The sequence below is a fragment of the Theobroma umbraticum genome, unplaced genomic scaffold (assembly GCF_002168275.2).
Source record: "Theobroma umbraticum cultivar Fairchild unplaced genomic scaffold, ASM216827v3 scaffold_4.1, whole genome shotgun sequence".
Classification (NCBI taxonomy): domain Eukaryota; kingdom Viridiplantae; phylum Streptophyta; class Magnoliopsida; order Malvales; family Malvaceae; genus Theobroma; species Theobroma umbraticum.
Genome location: NW_018397258.1, coordinates 1,844,780 through 1,866,357, shown reverse-complemented (window position 1 = coordinate 1,866,357; position 21,578 = coordinate 1,844,780). Strand labels below are relative to the sequence as shown.

Below are 21,578 nucleotides of genomic sequence, written 5' to 3'. Positions count from 1 at the left end.
GATCAGTACTACATTCAATTTTCATTTTTTTTTTCTTGGGTTGCAAAATATAAAAACATCATAACTCAAATTTAAAATTTCTAGTTAAATTTTTACTCGTTGCTCTGAATTAATTTTTTTTTTTGTATTGTAAAATTTGTCAAAATTTTTTATATTATAAATTTATTTTTATTTTCATATTGAAAAATAATTAAAATATGGTAGTATGGAACTAGGGGAATAGTACTATAGCAGTGATAATTTGCCGTAAAGGTCATGTCAGTGGTATTTGCGCTAGCTTGTGATTTGCAAGTTCCTCCAACTAATTTCGATGGCAATTAATATATTCTTGTACCCCGTTAGGTTACTGGATTTTCATCATTTGCAGTAACTGGACAACTATATTTCCAGGATAATTTAATAATGTTAAGCAAGCAACCATAAACTTCGGTGCATATATATATATATATATATTCTTTATAAGCGGCAATGGTAGATTATCCAAGAAAATCAAAATGGAAGCATTTCGAACTAGACAGTGAACTATAGGTTCTGTTTTGGAATTATTTATCATCTTGCTTTAGAGTTTCCCTGTCCTGAAGCCATGATTCTCACATTAGAGCTTGCTTCAAAGCCATTTCCTTTGCACTCCTCAATCATTACACCATATTGCTGAAAATATCTGAGAAAACGAATTTTTTTTTCTTTTTTTGAAAATCAAGAGAGAGTTTCCATTAATCAATGAGGAATTAAAGGGTTCCCCAAGCAAGAACAAAAGCAACGTCCAGAAGGCTGAAAAACGATGATACGCCCTTAAACGAAACCCAAGATATCTTCCAATAACATCATGAAGGCATCAAAAAGAGACCCATCAGAACATCAAAGCAAAAAAGAAGAAGTAGGATTGCACCTTTACGAATTACTGCTTGATAGTTTTTTTGTTTCGCATAATTATTGTCCCTAATTGCATACGTAGGATAAACCAAAATTAGAGAAGATAAGCCCCACGTTCCAGTAATTAATTAAGGACATGCTATAAAAAAAAAGAAGAAAGAAAATATGAAGAAGCAACAAAGATGAATAAATTGGAAAGAATCAAGGAACATGGTCGAAATAGGTAAGTCTCGTAAGAAAGTCTCATAAGTCTCATATATATATATATATGATATAATATAGTGCATTGGTGTGTATAATGTCCTAATAATTCTTGGAATGCATGTTGGGTTAGTTAAATAAATTAGCCTTCATGGGGGAAAAAAGATAAAGAAAAACTTTCCAATTTTTTTTCTCCCTAATTTAAGTAATAAGCCCATTATTATTATTATCATTATTTATTTATTGCAATTGATGAAAGTTGGGAAGTCAGCTAGCTAATTGAGGGACAAAACTTAAGGAGTTCGACACTTTCCTTGTAGGAAAAAAGCAAATACCATTTAAAAAGGTTTTGGATGAATTAACACTCAAAACTCTAAAAAGGGATCAAAATTGATCTGCTAAACAGAGATTATACATTGTCACCAACCAATACAAGTTCCTCCATGATCTCCTATAAATCAGATGAGCAGTTCCTATAAAATGGTAAAATCCCTAAACCTTTTTCCTTTAATGGGGTATTAGCCAAGTGGCTTAAAAATATTCAATTGGCATGTTTACTACTTTACCAATGGTATGGTTCCCCCCTGTCATCCTTCCTTTTTTTGCTTCTCCCCCTCGAGTTTGCTGTTGCACCCTCTCCTCTGAATGAGTTTCAAAATGGAAGTAGATACTTTAGGAAGTGGAGAAAATGACAGACTGAGAGAACCCAGATTCCTTTTGTGTTGTACTGTAGCTGTTAAATTCTATTCCCACCCTAGCAATTTGCCATTCATAAAGTTAGCCTGCTATTTGAGATTATTTCTCAGGGGGTAGTACCAGCAGCAGCAGCAGTACAAATTTGTGGCCCAACTTTGATTCTTTCTTCCATCATTTCACTTCTTTTTTCCTTTGTTTTTTTTTTTTTTTGCCTTAACAATCCACACCTATATTTTCTACCCTTATAAATAAGACAATTTATGAATTCCAAGTTGTAGCGGTTAAAACAGGGTTCAAAATAACATCCTTTTTACACAAAGCCTACAACAAGTATTTGGTGAAGTTGTCGGGTCCAATAATAGAGACACAACCTCTATTCATTTATCATCTTTCTTTGCCCTTATTTTCATTTTCAACCAGAGATACTAGGAAATTTGTCTGCTGTAAACAAGGAAAAAAAACCCTTTCCTAATAATTTGACTTACATAATTAACTCTTTTATGCTTTTGCATTTGCATTCAAAATCTGCAAATTCTAACAAAAATATCATCATTTGAACATGCCTTAAGCTCCTTCCAAAAGGTTTCCCTGGGATATACATTATTAAGCTCCTTTGTTCTCTCTCTCCCTCTCTCTTTTCCTTGGAGCTAGATTAGATTGTTGATGATCATTGTTTAGTGTAAAAATCCGGGTCCAAGTATTATTAGTCCTTCAATTTTCTTGAATTTTAATTATAAAAACTTTAAAAGTTTACGTTCAAATTATTAATATTAATCGATTTAGATCTTTATATAAGTATTAATATTCACATTTATATTTAACATGAGACAGGATATATTATAATTCAAAAAGAACTTTGAGATCTTAAATTTAAGATCTAAATTATATGAATAATGAGAAAAACTTTTGAGGCTAGCTTTGGTTCTTCATCTTTTCTCGAAATTTGATGAGATTGCATATATACTTATATGCAAAGATTTGGATTCCTTCTCCCACTATATGGATTCTCACGTACTAGGGTTAGGTGAGGCTTCCATGTTTTCAAACTTTCTTCCTAAAAGGCTGCCACAATGTCAAACCATGAAATCACAATGTTTCCTATGCAATATTAATACATATAACAATAAATTTTGTGGATGAAAACTGGTATAAGGTTTCATCACAGGATTTGACATATATATCATGCTCATACCATCACACATTGTTCATGCATCAAGCTCAGATTTTACCATTTCTTGCATGTTTATGTATTTAAATTCTAAGAAAAAATATTAAAATGTTGGAGAGTTCGATTCTTCAATTATTCATAAAACGTAAATATTTATAAAATTATTATTTATTATACATATATTATTTATAAGTACTCATAGTAAGTCAAGACAAAATAATATTGTAATTTTCATTTAAAATACATTAGCTAATCCATAAACATAAATTTTCACATTTCTTTTAAATATTGATGTGATTGAGATCAAATTCGATTTCTAGGACAAAATAATATTATAGTTTTCAATTAAAATATATTAACTAATCGAAACAAAGGAAATAAATAAATGTAAAAAGTAGTACTCTTAATTTATTTTTCATGCTCTTAATAATATGTATCAAAAGGCTATTATTTTACTGTTACATTAAAAAATATAAAGTATAAAGCAATGCCTTTATTCGGTTGTAATTTTTCCTTTTAACTCATGGAAATTTGGAAGTATAGTTCCATGCCCCTTTTGACTTGTACTTTTTATTTTATTTTATTAATAAAATTATAATAAGGTAGTTGGACCTTACCAGAATTTTTCAACTTTATCAGAAAAATTGAAACAAAGGAAATGGAAAAAACAAAAAATAATGAGAGTGAAAATATCAGGTATGGTACAGACACGATGGTGATGTTAGAGAGGAAGCCTGTCCGGAGTCTGAGCGTCATTGGTGGGTGGAGTTAAGTGTGAAGACACGTGTCGCAAATTGGGATTCTTCGATTTGTCAGATGTCAAAGAATCAGCGCGATTGCGTCTGATTAATTTTCTCATGGGATCCTCAATGGCAAGGTCAAGTCTCAATTGTACACTTCTATTCTCGACAATTTGTAAATTTCAAACGTTCCAGATTTTACTACCATTAATTTTTCTTCTTTTTTACTAGTTAACATGTCATCAAATAAAGACAAAAAATGAAAACCCTATTATTATACATACATAAGTCAAATACTCAAATATAAAACAAAATATAAATTAATATAAACATTTATATTTAATACATTCTCATTTAATTACAGTTTTTGCTTGCAATTATTGGTACTATATAGCAAGAATTTAGAGCAAAAACACATTCATGATTTGATAACTAAAATAATACTAATTAAATTACTGTTAAAATTTAATACATTAAGATCTTCTTACTTTTTTATATAACTCTCTAATCGGTGAAATTTTAATGTTGACGTAAATAAACAGGATAGAAATACAACCTTATTGTTACAGAGTGAATCATTAATCACACTTGCTTTTAATTGGAGTCTATTCTAGATTATTAGATTATATAATGAACTATAATATTATCTCATTATTAAGACTAAATTATTTTAATTAATTTAGAAAAAATATAAAATATAAATAATAGAAATTCACACTTTGATTTTTACAAAAAAAAAAATCTAACATATACAATTTAATTTGAAATAGTGAAAATTTCTCCCCTAAAGTCCTAACCATGGTCAACTCAGCAGGAACAAAAAAATTTGGTACCCATTTCTTAAGGTTGAAATGTCAGCATCACTGTCTCTGGATCCTGGGAGATTGTCATATAATTGGCTCGTAGTGGCCATAAGGTTAGCAAAATCATAATTAATTGTTGTGTTGCATGTGAAGATGCTTGTCGGGTGGTCAATACCTTCCTTTTAATTCAGGTTTGAGTGATTGGATTTGCAACAAATTGTTGGAACGATAATTTGGCAAAATCAAATTAAATTAAATTAGCTCACTTCAATTGGCACAAAATCATGATTATATGGCTTAAGAAACTGCAATTAGGTAAAACATGTGAGCTACAAATGGAAAGCAGTTCATGATATGCAAAAAAAAAACTAACAAAATGTTAATTGATATGTATGTTGAGAAGAACATTAGGCAAAGCGTCTAAGAAAGCAAAGCGTCTAAGAAACCAAAATGGAGGATTAATTATATTCATAATATTTTCAAAAGTTTCTGATTTATTTTAAAAAAAATTATATAAGTCATTATTGTTTTACTGTATTCAATTAAATCTTTATATTTTTATTTTGATTCAAATAAAATTTTATAATTAATGATTGACTAATTAAATTAATTAAAATACTCACATGGTGTTGATATGATGCTAATGTAAAAGATGAAAATATCATATAACTATATTATCATGTCACATCTTTCAATGTAACACGCTAGCGTCATATGATATAAATTGATAAGTGATATTTTGTTTGATCAAACTATTACTAATAAAGACTTATTTGATTCAAAATGAGAATATCAAATACTAATTTAGTAATTTCTTTAAATATTATGTTTTAATTATATGTACAATAATTGTTTTCGCCTTTAATATTAAAATTTTAAGGCACTTAATTAGTTGTAATTTGATTTACTCCATGTGCAATATTTTCTGCCTGTTGTACAAGTTGGCCTTGATGAAGAAAATGACACTTTATAACAATGGAACGCCTTATGAGTATGACCCATCACACCCTTGAAAGCTTTGATGTGAATCTGTGTATCAGGTGAGCTGGATGGGGGAGTGTTGGTACTACTCTTTTTCATCATCCATCGCAAGAAAATCGTACCCACTTGGCCCCGCCTACCCCTTCTTTAATTTTGGTCGATTCAATGCCCATTATGGCTTTTCTGTGGGATTCAATTTTGTTCCGAGCCCTGCCACTACTCTCTATTTCTACAACAAATTCTATTCTCCATTTACAACCACACCCCTACTAACATATGCTTCCCAATAAAAGGGAGTTTGAAAAGGATTTTATTTATATGATTATAGGAAAATTAAATGTCATCGTAATTAATAGTATTTAACATGATAGATAAACGAAAGAAAAAACTGTAAAAAAACAATGTTGAAATCTTTAATTCGAGAGATTATTAATTTTATCAATTCATTTGTTATTCTGTTTGGTTAAACTAAGGATTGTTTGGCCAAGTTTAGGTTGAAACCAATTAGCAGAATACGTGTTTCAACCCATACCAAAGGCTTAAAAGGCAAAGAGTCTTGGTAATGTAGTCCAAAACTTTCAGTTCAAAATCCGAATTAGCATCCTGGCTAGCCTTCCTTTTATAAAATTTCTTCCTTCATGAGGTGTCGTTACAGGGTTGGACCAAACTTGCTAAATTTTAACAGAAATGGCATGGCCATGTACATTAGCCTTTTCCACTGTATGAAACCCTAATAACGAAACACCTCCTATCACCAACAATCTTACCACAATGAGGAGCGAATAGGAAAAGAGCTGAAAAACAAAAAGGGTAAAAGGGCAAATGAACAGTACGTACCAATGTTGAGGGTGTATAATTTCCTTTAGTGGGTCCAACCACCCCTAGACGGTGACAAACCCAATCACATCCTTGGGCTATAACGCAAAGAATAAGACGGTGATGGTGGTGGTTAGAGCTTACTGTTTCTGGAAAGCTTCGATGGTTGGGCTAGCTTCTTTACTTCACATTTCCATTTCTTGCCATGGCCTTCACCATCAGATGAGCTTTCAGGCTCTTAGAACAACGCATGCTTGTGTCTCATCCTTTTAAGGCGAAGAGGGAACAACCAGTACACATTCGAATAGGGACTATCTTGGAATTATCCTTTGTGTCTTTTCCAAAACTTTTCTCGTAATTACCTTTGAAATCCCCCCTTATTCTCACTTAAATAAGTACACTCCATGGTTTCTAGCTTTCAATTATAGATTGTGACAAACTAGAACATAATAAAGCAACAATGATTTGGTCACATCAATTCAAATGAGACTGATTAAGTCTCTCAGCGACAAGACGAAACCATTGACACGTTTGGGTCAAATGCTAAGAAGCATGGGGTTTGAGTAAGAGTAATAGCCCCCTCATAATATATGTAGTTGTAGGGAATGGAATATGGCATCCATCTTTGCCAGCCTGATAGGTTGAGCTATAAACTACAAATAAACTGTGGAGTGGAGTGGAGTGGATCTGAGGGTCCACCTGCTTTCAGGGGAGCTGCAAGCCTGCAACTCATGTGGGTTGGGGTATGTATGTAAGCAGGTTCAAGCACCTGGAGTTTCTCGACTGAATGCCCCCAATCCAGATCCAAACTATTTGATCGAACCATGAATTCAAAGTTTACCAAGACAGATGGGTGGTAAAACAAAAAAGGTCACACAAACTGCATGTCCCTATTCTCAGCCTAGCAAGAGCTATAGGTTGACTCTCAGTGTCTGTTCTGTCTTTTCGTACGGGTGTAAAATTAAGTGATGTTATTTTTTATATATATATAGGGGAAAGGGCGATTTACATCTTCTTTTTTTTAAAAAAAAATTATATATCAATAATGAGTTAAATATTAAATAGATAAGTGAAGTGAAGATGTTATTTTGTTCTATTTTCGATTATTTAATTATTTATAAATAATATGAATCATATAATGACAATGAATTATATTTATTTTCAGTGAATTTTCGGTTATGTGACGGAGATTGAAAGCATTAAGAATAAAGTCTGACTTTTCATGAAATTTCAAATTAAGCATGCTAAATGATTTGTGAAATGTATAAAATATGAAAAGAAGGGTGGAAATATTTGGCAAGAGGGAATGGGCTAGGAAGGCAAAGCAGGGTTGGACCACAGTGGATCCAAATCTAACGGGTTACGGCCTAGAAACTTCTCACAGATGGTCCAATCCAACAACCTCACAGATTCAGATGGTATATCAGCTGAAGATAGCAGAGATGGTCCGCGGCGGTACTCTTCAATAATCGGAGCAGGAAATAAAGGAACCGCAAACTGCGAATAGAAACTTCTGGATCAAAACAGAGATGGCGGGAGCGGCGGAGGTACAAAAGCGACAGAGCGGGAGACCACTACCACCTCCGGTGAGAGGTCCTCCTCCTCCCCCTCGCCCTCGCTTTGAGCCTGTTGATCGCGAGAAGGTACCCTTACTGCTCGCTTTCTGTCTCTATATCGCTAAAAACTTGGAATTCTAGGGTTTCAAAGCGTATAAATCTATGCATTTGTAGAAAATTTTCACAGTTTGAAATTTTAAATCGCAAATCTATACTTATTGCATAGGGTTTCAGAACTTAGTTCTCTTTTGATGTTATGATTTTTCTGCGTGACTGCTTCTATCCTTTGGTTTATGATCTTTTAATTATTTTCCCTTATATTTTGTAATGTAGACATGTCCTTTGTTGCTTCGAGTTTTCACTAAGGTATGTTCATAATCCAGAGCTTTGACTTCATTTTTCCCGCTTAGTATAATGATGCCTTGTTTAAGCTGCTGTCTTGTTGGGATGCATATGAGCCATGTAGTGTCGATTTCCCATTATCTTGGGCGTTACCTGCATATCAACTCTATCTTGGCTGTGAGCTCTAGATGGTTATTTTGGATTTTCCCCTCCACTTAACTCTGCCTTGAGCCTTAGGAACCTACATTGTTGGTGAAGGTCTATGGTTTATGTAGAGTATCTAAATATTTTCCTATAACATCACAATGACAGGGTAAACCAGTGTCTTCCCTTGAGAAGATGCTCATGTGAGACTTGTAGTAGGCAAGAGATTTAGGCATGTAATAAAATGGAGTTGCCTCTTCGAGTGGTATTTCCCTTTATATTTTCTAAATGCAAAATGATTTGCTAGGTTCATCTGTACATTAGTGTACTTATATCTTTCTGGGAAGATGGCCAAGGCCGTGTGAGTAAAACATATGAGCCAGGAGTAAAGTTGATTTATTGTGCATATTCTCTTTAAATAGTACTGTTACTAGTTTATAACATCAAAACTAGTTTCTTGTACTCATGCCTATGCAAACCTCATTGTCACATGCATACATCACATAGCGAAAGGTTGTGCAGTTTCCAACTATTAGCATCTGCTATGCGCAGTTGACTGCAAAACGTGTTTTCCTTCTGCTTATTCTACGTATACTTTCAAGGAAAGGCCATAATAACTCGTTTTATTAGTAGAATATAAATTTAGTCCTGAAGCCATATTTGCTTGTTATACATAGAAAAGTTCTTTGAGTTTATGACTCAATTTTGAAAATCTGCAGATTGGGGGTCATCATTCTAAAGAAGATTTTGCAGTGAGAGGTAAGGAGCCCAAGGATGAGGTTCAGATTTATACGTGGAAGGATGCTACACTTCGTGAGTTAACTGATCTGGTATGTTGAAGTAGTTTGTTGAATTGTCTTTCTTGTTATCAACTTTATTGGTAGTTTTCTCTGCACCATTCTCTTCTTTCTTCTGCAGTCTTTAGACTGTTGATTTTACTTCATGTACAGGTCAAAGAGGTAGCTCCAGCAGCAAGGAGAAGAGATGCAAGACTGTCCTTTGCATTTGTATATCCTGACAAGAATGGACGTTTTGTGGTGAGAGAGGTTAGGCTTTTTTCTTTCTTCACAGCTCTGCTTCCTTCCATCCTTCCATATCCTTGTAACTTAAAGCTGTTGCACTTTTGTTTGTGATCTGGGTTATATTCAACTAATTGCTTTGTTTAAAAAAAAAATCCTGATTGTTGTGTGTATTTGTTCCTATGATGACATAATTAGGTTAATTTGTACCTTGGCTTTACTTAATGTTGTTAGGCCAAACTTTGTCATTATTGATAATGCATGAGTGATGAATTGTGTGCAATATCTTGTAAACTTTGTGATGAGATGTATTTAACAAATATGGTGTATATTAATGCGTATATTCTGTAGTTGATGCATAAATTGTTCCTATGAGATAGTTTGGATTGTGATATTTTTTTGCTCCATCAGGTCGGGAAGACCTTTTCTTACGGTAACGGGAGGCGATTAGATGACAGCAAAACCTTAGGTGAACTTAGCTTTGAGGTAAGGCAGAATCTCCACTTGTAGTGGCATCACCCCTTTACGTATTCTCAAGCTTTGTCATTAACTTTTTATTTGACATGTGCAGATTGGCGATTACTTAGATGTGGCTATCATGTGAGAGGAGCTATCTACTGTCTGACATGTATAAGACAGTTAATAGAATAGAGCCGACTTAGGAATGGGAAATGCTGCAATGCATTTCACTCAAACTTTTCCCTCTATGATGCAGGAAATCATCAACCTGATGCAAAATGTTGTGTGATTGAAGTTTATTAAAAATGTTAGAAAGGGGCTGGTCCCTGGTAGGGAACCTTTATATCATTGCTACTCGAATATTGAATCGATAACCCTTGTATTCAGTAATGTAGCTTGAGAGTTTTGGGTAGTATTAAAATGTCAAATTCGTTGCAAGTATTTATGCTTTGCAGTGGTTGAGAAGTTTTTGTCATTCATGAATTTGTCAACTTGGCCCAATTTGATCATACCTACTGCTTAGGCTGTCAGGCCCTGATTAGAAAAATAAGAGCGTTGATTTTAATTGATTGTTATGATTGTGATAAGCTAACGGAAAACCCAACAGTATTATTCCTTCTTGCTTGTTTCCCTCTTGCAATTAATTTACATTGTAAGCTTAGCACAGCGTCTCGTGCGTGTGTTGTTAATCAGAGTCAGGTGTGGCCCCATTTCGTAATAGAGGTCGGACTGGAGATGAAAACGACATCGTCTGTGTCGGCCAAACGACGCTATTAAAACAAATAAGTTTAAAATAATTATCCCTATCTCTGTTCTCTCTCGGATAGTTAACATGATACGAAGCCTAAAAAAGATAAAACAAGAATTTACATTACCCAGAATATCGAAAACCCGAGATCGAAGATCCCTGTTCCTAATTCATTTCCGATGTGCGCCTCTTTTGCTTGCTTAGGGCTACCAAATTACCGCATTCTTATCTAATTTCATCTTTTTCGTTCTTGAGAAATAAAAATAAAGATAAAAGTTTTAAGTCTCTACAGCCATACTGTACTGTTCTCTCTGCATCTCCCTTTCTCTACACGCTACTCTCTTTTTTTTTTATGTTTTTTTTCTCTACTTTTTTTTAATAGAAGTATTTGATTACGCTTTAATCTGATTCTTGCTTCCCAATGGATTTCTTCTATTGCTAGTAGCTTCGATACGCATCTGCTGCTTTCTATTTCACGAGATCTCCTCACTGTTAACTCGTAATTCTCCTTCTTATTTTTTTTATCACTTTTTGATTCTTCAATTTTTTTCTTTTTGTGAGTGCTTTTGTTGTTGGTGTTAGGCTTTGATAGCCAATGGCGTTGAAGCGGGGACTATCCGGTGTGGGCGTCCAAAGGAACAGAAGTTCTGGATCTCGATTGCCTATCGCGATTCTCGTTTTCTTCTCAGTTCTCGCACCACTTGGTTTCTTTGTCGGGCGAGGGCTTTATATTTCTGGTACGTTTTCTCTTGATTTCTCCCACATTCGTAACTGCTACCGGACAGATCTCGCTTTGCCTTGGATTTTCTATTCACTTCGTTTTTTGCATTTCAGAAAATTAATTTCGAGAATGATGATTAATTATTTCGTTGTTTGATTGATTTAGAGATGTTTTCATTTCACTCTGATGAACATTGCCTTATTTTTATAATTTATTCTGAGCTTTGATAAGTTTTTGACTTCTGACTTGGTTAGAAATTTAAAGTCAAATCGTCTAACTTTAGTTAAACAATCTTTGTCGGCGAATAGTGGTGTTCCCGCGAAGTTTCAATTTTAACTGAAATTTATTGCTCCAGTTCACCTAATGTTGCATTATAACAGAACTTTTAGCTTAGAAATTTAACTGATTTTGAATTGAAACAAAGACTTCATCCAATGAAGCCTAGCTAAATTTAGTTGAATTGCTTTGTGAGTCTAAAGTTGAGATATGATTGTGTTCTTATACATTTTTGTTTGTTGCGTTGTCAATGTTTCAAACATTTTGGTGTTTATACGAAATTGCATCTGATCTTATTGTTTCTTGCGCAGATCAAAATAGTATTCAAAGTGATTCTAGCAAGCAGGTATATTCTTCAAATGCTTTGTGACTTACATTGCTTATATTTGAGATGACAGACTCTAGTGACTCCTTGTACTTACTCTGTATGGTTTAAAATGATTGAGTTTTGCAGAATGTTGATTGGAGGGAAAGGCTGGCATTGCAATCTATCAAATCCCTTCTCACTAAAGAGGTAAATGCAAGTCAGCAAACATACAGGATGAGTTAATCATGTTTCTCGTTCTGACAAGTGATCAATTTTAATTGTCGAGTATATTCATCTTCTGATGCCGCAATTAAATCAATTCTAGGTCATTGATGTTGTTACTTCAAGCACGGCTGATTTGGGTCCACTAAGTCTTGATTCTTTCAGAAAAGGCAATTTGTCTGCATCGTGGAAAGTTATTGGGGTGGAAACTTCAGTTGAGGATAATGCTACTTCTCAGGTTAGGATCCTTGTTATGCATTGCCTCACAACTCACATCTATTGGGCAGTTTTCTATCTTGTACAGCCTTTTGCTGAAATTTTTTTCCAACTTTAGTGCTAATTGATTGATGTTTATTGGATTCTTACATGTTCAAAGTCAAACCAAAAGGCTACAGACTTCAAACAAGAAACATCTCAAGTAAAAGAGGGAAAGGTTCTAGATGGTAATGTCTTCCTCTGTTAAATATCTGCATAATGCTCTTGGTAATTTCGCTTTCATGCTGACCTGTCTTTTTTATGCAGATGATCATTCACATGATACGCCTGCTAAAACACTTCGAAGGGTAACTATCATTTTTTGATGCACTGTGGGCTTTAGTATCATAAAGAATTATATAAATTTATAGGCATTTTACTTACATTGCAGCAACTTAGAGAGAAAAGACGTGAGAAGCGGGCAGCTGAATTGGTGCAACAAGATGCTGAAGCTACTGTGAAACTTGAAAATGCAGCCATTGAACGATCCAAAGCTGTGGACTCTGCAGTTCTGGGCAAATACAATATATGGAGAAAAGAAAATGAGAATGATAACTCTGATTCCACTGTGCGCTTGATGAGGGATCAAATTATAATGGCAAAGGTTTATGTAAGTATTGCAAAGATGAAAAATAAGCTTGAGTTGCTTCAAGAACTACTGATTAGACTCAAAGAGAGTCAGCGTGCCTTAGGTGAGTCAACAGCTGATGCTGATCTACCTCACAGGTAAAAGGATGTTGGATCTTTAATCTCATTGGCTATGTGTAGTAGTATATGTTTCTTCCTGTTTTCGCTCTTGGTGATTCTGGCAGGTTTTTATTTTGTGTTCTCGTGCAACTTCGTTTAGTGCATCCGAGAAAATTAAAGCTATGGGCCAAGTTCTATCCAAAGCAAGAGAGCAATTGTATGATTGTAAGTTGGTCACTGGAAAGCTCAGAGCAATGCTTCAGACAGCAGAAGAACAAGTTAGGAGCTTGAAAAAACAGAGCACGTTCCTGAGTCAATTAGCTGCCAAAACAATTCCGAATGCAATCCATTGCTTATCAATGCGTTTGACCATAGAATACTATCTCCTTCCCCTTGAAAAGAGAAAGTTTCCTAGAAGTGAGTATTTGGAAAATCCAAATCTCTACCATTATGCCCTCTTCTCTGATAATGTCTTGGCTGCATCAGTTGTTGTCAACTCAACTATCATGAATGCCAAGGTGATATGAGCTGCCTTATCTTGTATAACTTTCTAAGTTGCTCTTCTCTTTTGCACTTCTGGAATTAGATATTTTAGGATTGAGGTTCAGGTGCAGTCTTCACTAAATTCTTCTTCTGGGTGGTATTGCAGGATCCTTCAAAACATGTTTTCCATCTTGTTACAGATAAACTTAATTTTGGAGCAATGAACATGTGGTTTCTGTTGAATCCCCCTGGAAAAGCGGCCATTCATGTTGAAAATGTTGATGAATTTAAGTGGCTTAATTCTTCCTATTGCCCTGTCCTACGTCAGCTTGAGACATCTGCAATGAAGGAGTATTATTTCAAGGCTGATCATCCTACCACATCTGGGTCTTCAAACTTGAAGTACCGAAACCCGAAGTATCTCTCAATGCTTAACCACTTGCGGTTCTATCTGCCACAAGTCTACCCCAAGTTAGATAAAATCCTATTTCTTGATGATGACATTGTTGTCCAGAAAGATTTGACTGGATTGTGGTCTGTGGATCTCCGTGGAAAAGTGAATGGTGCAGTAGAAACCTGTGGTGAAAGCTTTCATCGATTTGACAAGTATCTGAACTTTTCAAATCCTCATATTTCGAGAAACTTTGATCCTAATGCTTGTGGGTGGGCATATGGAATGAATATTTTTGATCTCAAGGAGTGGAAAAAGAAGGATATAACCGGCATATACCACAAGTGGCAAAATATGGTGAGTCTATGCAAAGACCAATATCTGATTTCATGCTATTTATTTTCTCCTTCATATACACACACTTTCAAGCATACATGCAGATAAATCATTTAGTTGTTGACAGGTCAAATCCACAAGGTTGCCAATCATCATGCATCATTCTAATGGACATATAGTTTAAGTTATATATGCAGAAAAGTTATTTTATTATAGTTAATTAACGGTTGGGTATAATTGAATTGTGCTGAGATGCAACAAAGGTAAACTTGTTCAGATCACCCTGACTTTTAACGTTAAAAAGGCCAAGGACAGTCATTTTATGTTCTGATTTCCCTTTTTTTTTTTTTTATCTTTTTCTCGTTTTGTTTAAATGTTTTATCAGAATGAAGATAGAGTGTTGTGGAAGCTTGGAACACTTCCTCCTGGGCTGATTACATTTTATGGTCTGACACATCCACTTGAGAAATCATGGCATGTACTTGGTCTGGGTTACAATCCAAGTGTGGACAGGAGAGAAATTGACCGTGCAGCAGTTATCCATTATAACGGCAACATGAAACCGTGGCTGGAGTTGGCTATGACAAAGTATCGACCATACTGGGGCAAGTACATCAAGTATGATCACCCCTACCTCCGGAGCTGCAACCTTAGTGAATAAACCTGATTAAGTGTGACCCATTTGTTTTTTGCTTTGCTTCTCTCTATCCCACATTGTTTATTCTTCTTTGTGATTCATTAAATTCATTCCCTGAAGCACTCACACATTGGAACGAGTTAGCAGATTGTATGCAATGTTAACCAGCGAAGACATCCAATGATTTTTTCCTCCCCTCTCCATTTTGGAGATAAGTTCAATTTAGACAGAATAGTGAACCTCATATGAACCTGAGCCCACTGTATTTTTTGAAACAATGGCTCGTTTGCAGGATTTAATGTATGAGTATTTATGTCTTATAAAGACTCGAATTTCTAACTTTGTTTTCTTCAGCAATTTCTTTGTTAGATGTGCTTGCTGGAAACAATATCACATGTAGGAGGAATTCGTCGTCCTATTTTCATATCATGTCAAAATATTTTTTCCTTGAAGAGCAGCAATCTAGGAAAAGGATGACATGATTCCAGGCTTTTCATTTTCTTCCTTTCGCTGCTAGGCGATTCGTTACTGTTAAGCAGAATTCAGTTCTGCTCAATGCCTGAAATGATCTATTCGCCGAGGTTAATGAACATCCAAAATCTAGGTTTTCCGTGGCCGGACAGATCCACCATTGATGGACGAATGGAGGTGTAATTATTCGAGTATCGAGTCAGACATTCGCTTACCAAGTACCAGGCGAAACTCAAGCCCGTCGTGCCCTTTGCTAATCTTCTCTATCTCTGGGATAAAATTAGAACCCAAATCCGTCAAAAAACACCAGTTATCTATATCTGCAAAATGCTATTCTCGTCCTTAAACACGGAAAAGCCGGTTTCCGACCCCTTGGCCTATATACGATGCGTTGTGATACCGTTATCTCAAAGAAAATGACACTTCTTTTAAACCAATAGACCCTGTGAATAGAAAGTGAAGCAACAATCTGAAATGGAAAGATATGATTCTACAGAGCCAAAATCAGAGAATTTTTGAACTGATCTGCCCTGCCAAGTGAGAATCTTCTCCTCTTTTTAACTGTTTTGTATTAAAAGTTGATGCTGCTTGTGGTTCTGGTTTTGGGGTCATATCACAAAACTTGCTTTTGCTGGAACATGTGCTCTTTACTAAATATCGCTAATAAGTAATAAATACAACTCTTTCCCTAATTGCTTTTGTTGGCAAGCAGGCATGACTTTCTTTGGTAGTTGGTCAATTCCACCAAAGCCATCCAAATCTTCTCCGGCATTCTTTCTTGATTTTTCCTCTTATAAATAATAGTTTCATATTTTATTTCTTTATAGGTTTAATTTCCTCAGTAATTCCACAGGTAAACGTGCTAATTTTTTAACATACCTCACTCCTTCATAAGTGGAAGAAAGATTGAAACAATCAAACCCGTTAATACAATATTAATCTAATTATTACAGATTATAGTGACATAATATATTCGTACGAACATAATATGAAATTTGATAAGAGACTAAATAGATTAATTTGTCAAAACTCTTTTTTTTTTTTTTGCTACCCATCTGCTGTCTCGCCCTTGTCATTCTTTCATAGCATTACCATGTTTGTCTCTGAAGAAGAAGATTGTGTCATTTTACATTATCACAAAATCATAAGTAAAATCTTGTCCATGGCAGAGTTACGACACTTTTGGTGGAGAACAAACAAAAAGCATTTTCCCCGTGCATAAATGTTGGTCAAGAAAGATATTCCTTGGGAAATGATGTTGAACTGATTGGATTCTGGACAGCAATCACGTCACTTCTTCAACATACAAGCTTTAACTGGCATATGTGTGTATATATTATTAACCCCTTTAGACGCCAGCTTTTCTTAACAGAAACCCAACATCATAGAAACTGCAAATCGTATCATTGTCAACAAGTAATTTTTTCTTTGTTGGACAAGTTGGTGAGAACCGCACTGATTATAATTAAAGAAGGAATTGAGAACATCAATGTTTTATCTTGAGATTAAATCATGATTTTTTAAGCATGCTTTAACTATTTTTGGGATTTGACATCTACTTGCAGGCTCATTGCAGTTATGCAGAGGTAAAATTTGTTCTCTTCGTCTCTTCAACTGTTCAATATCTCATTATATAATGTGATTTGAGTTTCTTCCCCATCAATCAAAAGTTTTTAACTTAAAATGGTGGAAAAGGGTGTCAAGAAATCCACATTCAGTCATTGACTTTGAAAGAATAAGGTCATTTGCACACCCTCTTTCAGTCTCACTCTCAACTTTTGAGTCTAGAATCAATCATGATATTTGTAAATCTTTATATCTATTGTAGATAGAAAAGTTAAGATGCATGAGAGAGTGTATATGGTCATGACCCTTTCGGCTAAAAAGGTTAAAAAGAAAAAATGAACATACCATCTCCACTTAAGAAGTCCATCAGTCCTTGATTAGTCACAGTATCAACAAGACCTTTAATCATCACTAGGAATTTAAGGTTTATAATTCAATTTTATAACTTAATTTTGGCATTGGCAATCCACTTTATCTAGTTAATGTTGATTTAAATCAACATGATAGAGGTAAGCCGTGCTTGGTGATCGTTTCATCTTTACCTATCCTTGAATTTAACGTTTTAACTCTACTTACAAGACTATTGGCAGTCGGCTCATCAGCTTTAGCAGCTAGCTTTTAGATTTGCTACCTCGTGGGTATGCATGTCTTGGTGTAAGAATCCTTTTCATTCATTATTTTATCAGTTTCTCTCAGGGTTTTGGACTCATAGTTTGGTATATAGCTGAACCTAGTACTTAGATATGGAGGATCGATATCTATATTTGCGTTCGTTTGATCACGTACTTATTTTGTTTGATCATGGAGCCCTTTGTACTTGAATAGTACTCAAGGAGGTGGACTAGCACCAAAACACAAGTAAACTACTCAGTTATTGTAAAAGAAATTTAAAATAAGAATCATTGAGGTCTTTATTAATTCCTTAATGATTTTCTTTTTTTTACAAGATTCTCTGAAGCACTAAGCTACTAACAACTAATTGAAAGACTAGCCTCTTTCTGTTGCCTTGTTCCTTAGACCCACCATGAGCAAAATAAATGCTTGTCCCTACTTTAATTTGTCTCCCTCTTGTTTCACCTTTATGGCTGAAATGTTCAAGGTGTTTTCTTGTTTGTGTCTTGTTCCTGAAGCCAATGCGAGAAGGCGTCAAGAGTTTTCATATCAGCACGGTAATGTTTCTGTGTAAACTCCAGCAAAGTTGCCCAGGTGAAGTCTGGGTATATCCTTGGATTTTCGCAACTCAGTAGACCAGCAGGTGGTGTTACTGGTTTGTCCATACTGGGACACAGAAAGAAAGCGAGAGATCTTCTCACAGTTTCACTGTTCACCACTGCTCTGTGCAAGCAACTCTTGTAAATGCCGTTTGTTAGAGCCTGAAACATCATTATCAATGTTATTTTCTTACAATCCAGCTGAAGAATATCTGTTCAACACTACTGTGATACTGTGATACAGGTCTCCATACTTATAAATTAACTTTGATGTTGGTTTCGAATTTGAACTACGGCCGTCTCATTCAAGATGGACAAATTCCTTCATTATTAAGTTTTGAGAATCCTGCACTAGCATTTGATTCCTGCTTAAATCCCCGCTTCACCCAATTAATTTCAAGAATCCTTTTTCGTTTTCATGGCATGACAAGAAATGCAACGATTGACCACTTATCTGACAAGCTATATATATATATATATATATTCAAAGATCTTACCATGAATGTGTCGCCAATGTTGACAACGAAAGATCCCGGGATGGGAGTAACAGCATGCCACTTTCCATCAGCAAACACCTGAAGGCCACCTACCTGATCCTGATGGAGGATTGTCAAGGCAGTGGGGTCGGAGTGAGGCCCGGTTCCTAGAGCCAACTCAGGTTTTTGGCATGGCGGGTAGTGATTCAATCTCAGAATGGAATCATGTCCTTCGAAGAAGTCTCCGAAGTAGGCTTTGTCTAGTCCGAGACTTATCCCGAGGAGCTGCATAATCCCTTGGGAAAGCTTGCCCATTGATTCACAATAATCCTGGTAAAGCCTCCTATCAAGCACGAAAATCAAGAGAGGAACAAATGTAATAGTAATCTTTCACAAATTAACTTAAAAGACCATGAAATTATCACGTGTTGTATTTCAGGAGGAAGGGTATTTAACTGGACAAATCATCATTATCATTAAAATGCATGTCCAATTCTACCCACACTTTAACAAAGGCTTCGAATGTAATTGGACAGACACTACAGGAATAATTTGTCTTTAGCTTCTTGCACCGTTGGACACTAATCTTGACGTTATGAATATCAAAAGGTTTTTGTTATTATTGCATCGAAGGCAAACATTTCTCTTATTGCTTATATGAGAAATAAAATGGTGAGATTGTTACGCACCCGAAATGTCTAAAATCTTCTCCCATCACATTCACCAAATATTCTTCCACGATATTTTGACTGTCTGAACAATATCGAAAAGACAGTGTTTCTTTCCATGGCAGGTTGGAGGAGAACCGGCCAACGAAGCTGCTCGCATACCCATAGTTTTCTCCTATCTTTCTCTGTGCCCTTTGCTTCTCAGAGAGTTGCATGCCGAAGAACAAGTCCATGTACTGCTGAGCTTTGTCGATAAGCCCGGAATCTACCCCATGGTTCACAACCAGAAAAAAGCCATGCTTCTTGCATGCCTCATTGACAAGCTCTGCCGCTTTTGAGACAGCGAGAGGGTCACCAGACAGGAGAACTCCCATGTCAATCGTAGGAATCACAAGTTCTGGGGCCTCAAGGCATGGCTTCTCGTGGTCAGGCCATATGAACTGAGAGGGTATGTTGGATTCAGATCCAAGGACAGATGCATCGAACACTAAAGGTTGATTTTCATGCTTTGCTCCGGATGTTGGTGAAGTATTAGGCCCCTGGCCAGCCAGAGGCATTGGCTTGTCTGGATTGGCGCAATCCATCGGCAGATAATGCACCATGTTCAGCTGTCACTTGAATGTTTGTGTTTTTGGTTTTGAGAGAGAGGAAGGAAGCCAGTGAGGGATAACGAGGAGCAAGAAAGAGTTTAAATAAGAAGAAGCAGAGAAAGTAGAGACTGTAGACAGAAGGCAAGGCCATTATTTTTGGAATCTAATCAATTAATTGTATTACCTGTTGCGTCGTTCCCTCTTTAATTTGTTTCCCTCTCTGGGTGTTTTTGGAGATTAAATTGGATTTTTTTCCCCTCAAATTACATATCTCTTGCTGGCTATTAAACAAATAAAAGGTAATAAAAATATATTAGGCAACTTGCATTTGGCCTATCCTAAAAAGAAAAGGAAAGAAAATCCATACACTTAATAGGTACATTCATGTATTTAATTTACTGCTAAATGCATGAATCCCCCTGATTACACTCAACAAATTACCTTATACAGAAAACTAATCAGGACCTCACATAATTATGATTATTAAGGTAACTTGCAATATATACATCTAATCACCAATTAAAGAGATTTTTGACCGTTAATAGAAAGGAGGTCCACCTCCTCAGGTTCTGAATTCCACCAATTCGGTTCTGGAGAGATAAATGCACTACTGTTTTAGTATCATTTCTGACTTTTATATTCTTAATTAGGTATATACCTGTGTTTTGATCTTTTCTGTGTACATCAACATATGGCAAAGGTCAACTTCATTTTACCATAAGAAGGCAAACAATTGCTGACAGATCAATATTTAGAGTATCCAGCCATTTCTATTCAAGATTTTGATAACTTACCATCTTCACCCCGTCTCAAGAAGGTTGAATTGACTATCTATTATAAGCATAATGTTTGAAAAAAAATTTAATTATTTAAAAAAATTTAATTAAATTCTTATTTTTCTACTACACTCAATTAAGTTTTTATATTCTTATTTTGAATCAAACAAGCTTTTATAATTAACAATTAACTAATTACTATTAATTAAAATATCACTTATCATTTTAAGCTCATGTGATGTTAATGTCACAATCATTTTGTCCTTGAGGATGAGACAGCTCGATGGCAAGGACTAAGGCTCAAGAGTAGACAAGCCAGCTCAATAGTGGACTAGCGACAACAGCTGAGACTTAAGTTTTATGCCAAGACAGAGTTGTGGCGCGCAAGCAATGCGCAAGAAGCTTGAGTGCACAAGACTGGCGGGCAAAGACTGCGCGGCACACAGGCACGCAGCGCACAGCATCCGGGGCAGATTGGCACACAGCTAGGAGTCACAGAGAGACAGGTAGACTATCAAGCACGCTAGAGTTCAAAACACTGCCTAGCTGTTAGCCTTTGCCTTGTGAAGACCCACAGGGGCCTGCGACCTCTATGAACCCCTTGAGCCGCCTCATTTGGAACCAATCACTCTTTTACTGACTCTATATGTAAGAAAAACTCTTTCTTTGTTCTCAAAACTCATTTTCCTTTTATTGTGTTTGTCATAAACGATCCTCACTTGTTTTATTTGAGAAGGTTGCTAGCCTTTCTAGGTGTCCTTAGGTAAGCAAAAGCTAATTTTATGCATTAAGAGAAAACTCTCATGATATTGACATGATGCTAATATGAAAAATAAAAAATGTGACATGATAATATCATCATGTCACATTAACATATCATATCATTATCATCGTAATATCTCAATATGTCACATAGAATAAGATAATAAGTGATAATTTGATTAATAATAATTAATCAA

General features: G+C 35.4%; 3 protein-coding genes across 5 annotated transcripts; 2 read left to right on the top strand and 1 right to left on the bottom strand.

Moving 5' to 3' along the window:
- The first annotated feature begins 7,707 nt into the window (after positions 1–7,707).
- On the top strand, positions 7,708–10,188 carry SAP18 (SIN3 associated polypeptide P18). Its single transcript, XM_021423985.2, has 6 exons — positions 7,708–7,921; positions 8,168–8,200; positions 9,040–9,150; positions 9,271–9,366; positions 9,751–9,825; positions 9,911–10,188. Exons 1-6 carry the CDS (start codon positions 7,808–7,810, stop codon positions 9,941–9,943), a joined length of 462 nt encoding a protein of 153 aa, XP_021279660.1. The 5' UTR covers positions 7,708–7,807; the 3' UTR covers positions 9,944–10,188.
- A 239-nt stretch (positions 10,189–10,427) lies between these two features.
- On the top strand, positions 10,428–15,200 carry GAUT1 (galacturonosyltransferase 1). 3 transcript variants are annotated; one of them, XM_021423984.2, is made up of 12 exons: positions 10,428–10,727; positions 10,989–11,045; positions 11,129–11,283; positions 11,855–11,889; positions 11,998–12,057; positions 12,176–12,310; positions 12,449–12,515; positions 12,595–12,635; positions 12,719–13,053; positions 13,175–13,532; positions 13,664–14,245; positions 14,610–15,200. In XM_021423984.2, the coding sequence occupies exons 3-12, from the start codon at positions 11,142–11,144 to the stop codon at positions 14,883–14,885; spliced, it is 2,031 nt and encodes a 676-aa protein (XP_021279659.1). In that variant the 5' UTR covers positions 10,428–10,727; positions 10,989–11,045; positions 11,129–11,141; the 3' UTR covers positions 14,886–15,200. The 3 variants fall into 3 exon arrangements, with proteins under 3 accessions (XP_021279659.1, XP_021279658.1, XP_021279657.1); XM_021423983.2 differs by having other exon boundaries at positions 10,428–10,845; positions 10,992–11,045; XM_021423982.2 differs by having other exon boundaries at positions 10,428–10,845.
- A 2,792-nt stretch (positions 15,201–17,992) lies between these two features.
- On the bottom strand, positions 17,993–19,810 carry LOC110413268 (gibberellin 20 oxidase 1-D-like). Its single transcript, XM_089783062.1, has 3 exons — positions 19,275–19,810; positions 18,607–18,928; positions 17,993–18,271 (listed from the first exon to the last, which is right to left on the bottom strand). The coding sequence occupies exons 1-3, from the start codon at positions 19,808–19,810 to the stop codon at positions 17,993–17,995; spliced, it is 1,137 nt and encodes a 378-aa protein (XP_089639188.1).
- Positions 19,811–21,578: the final 1,768 nt, after the last annotated feature.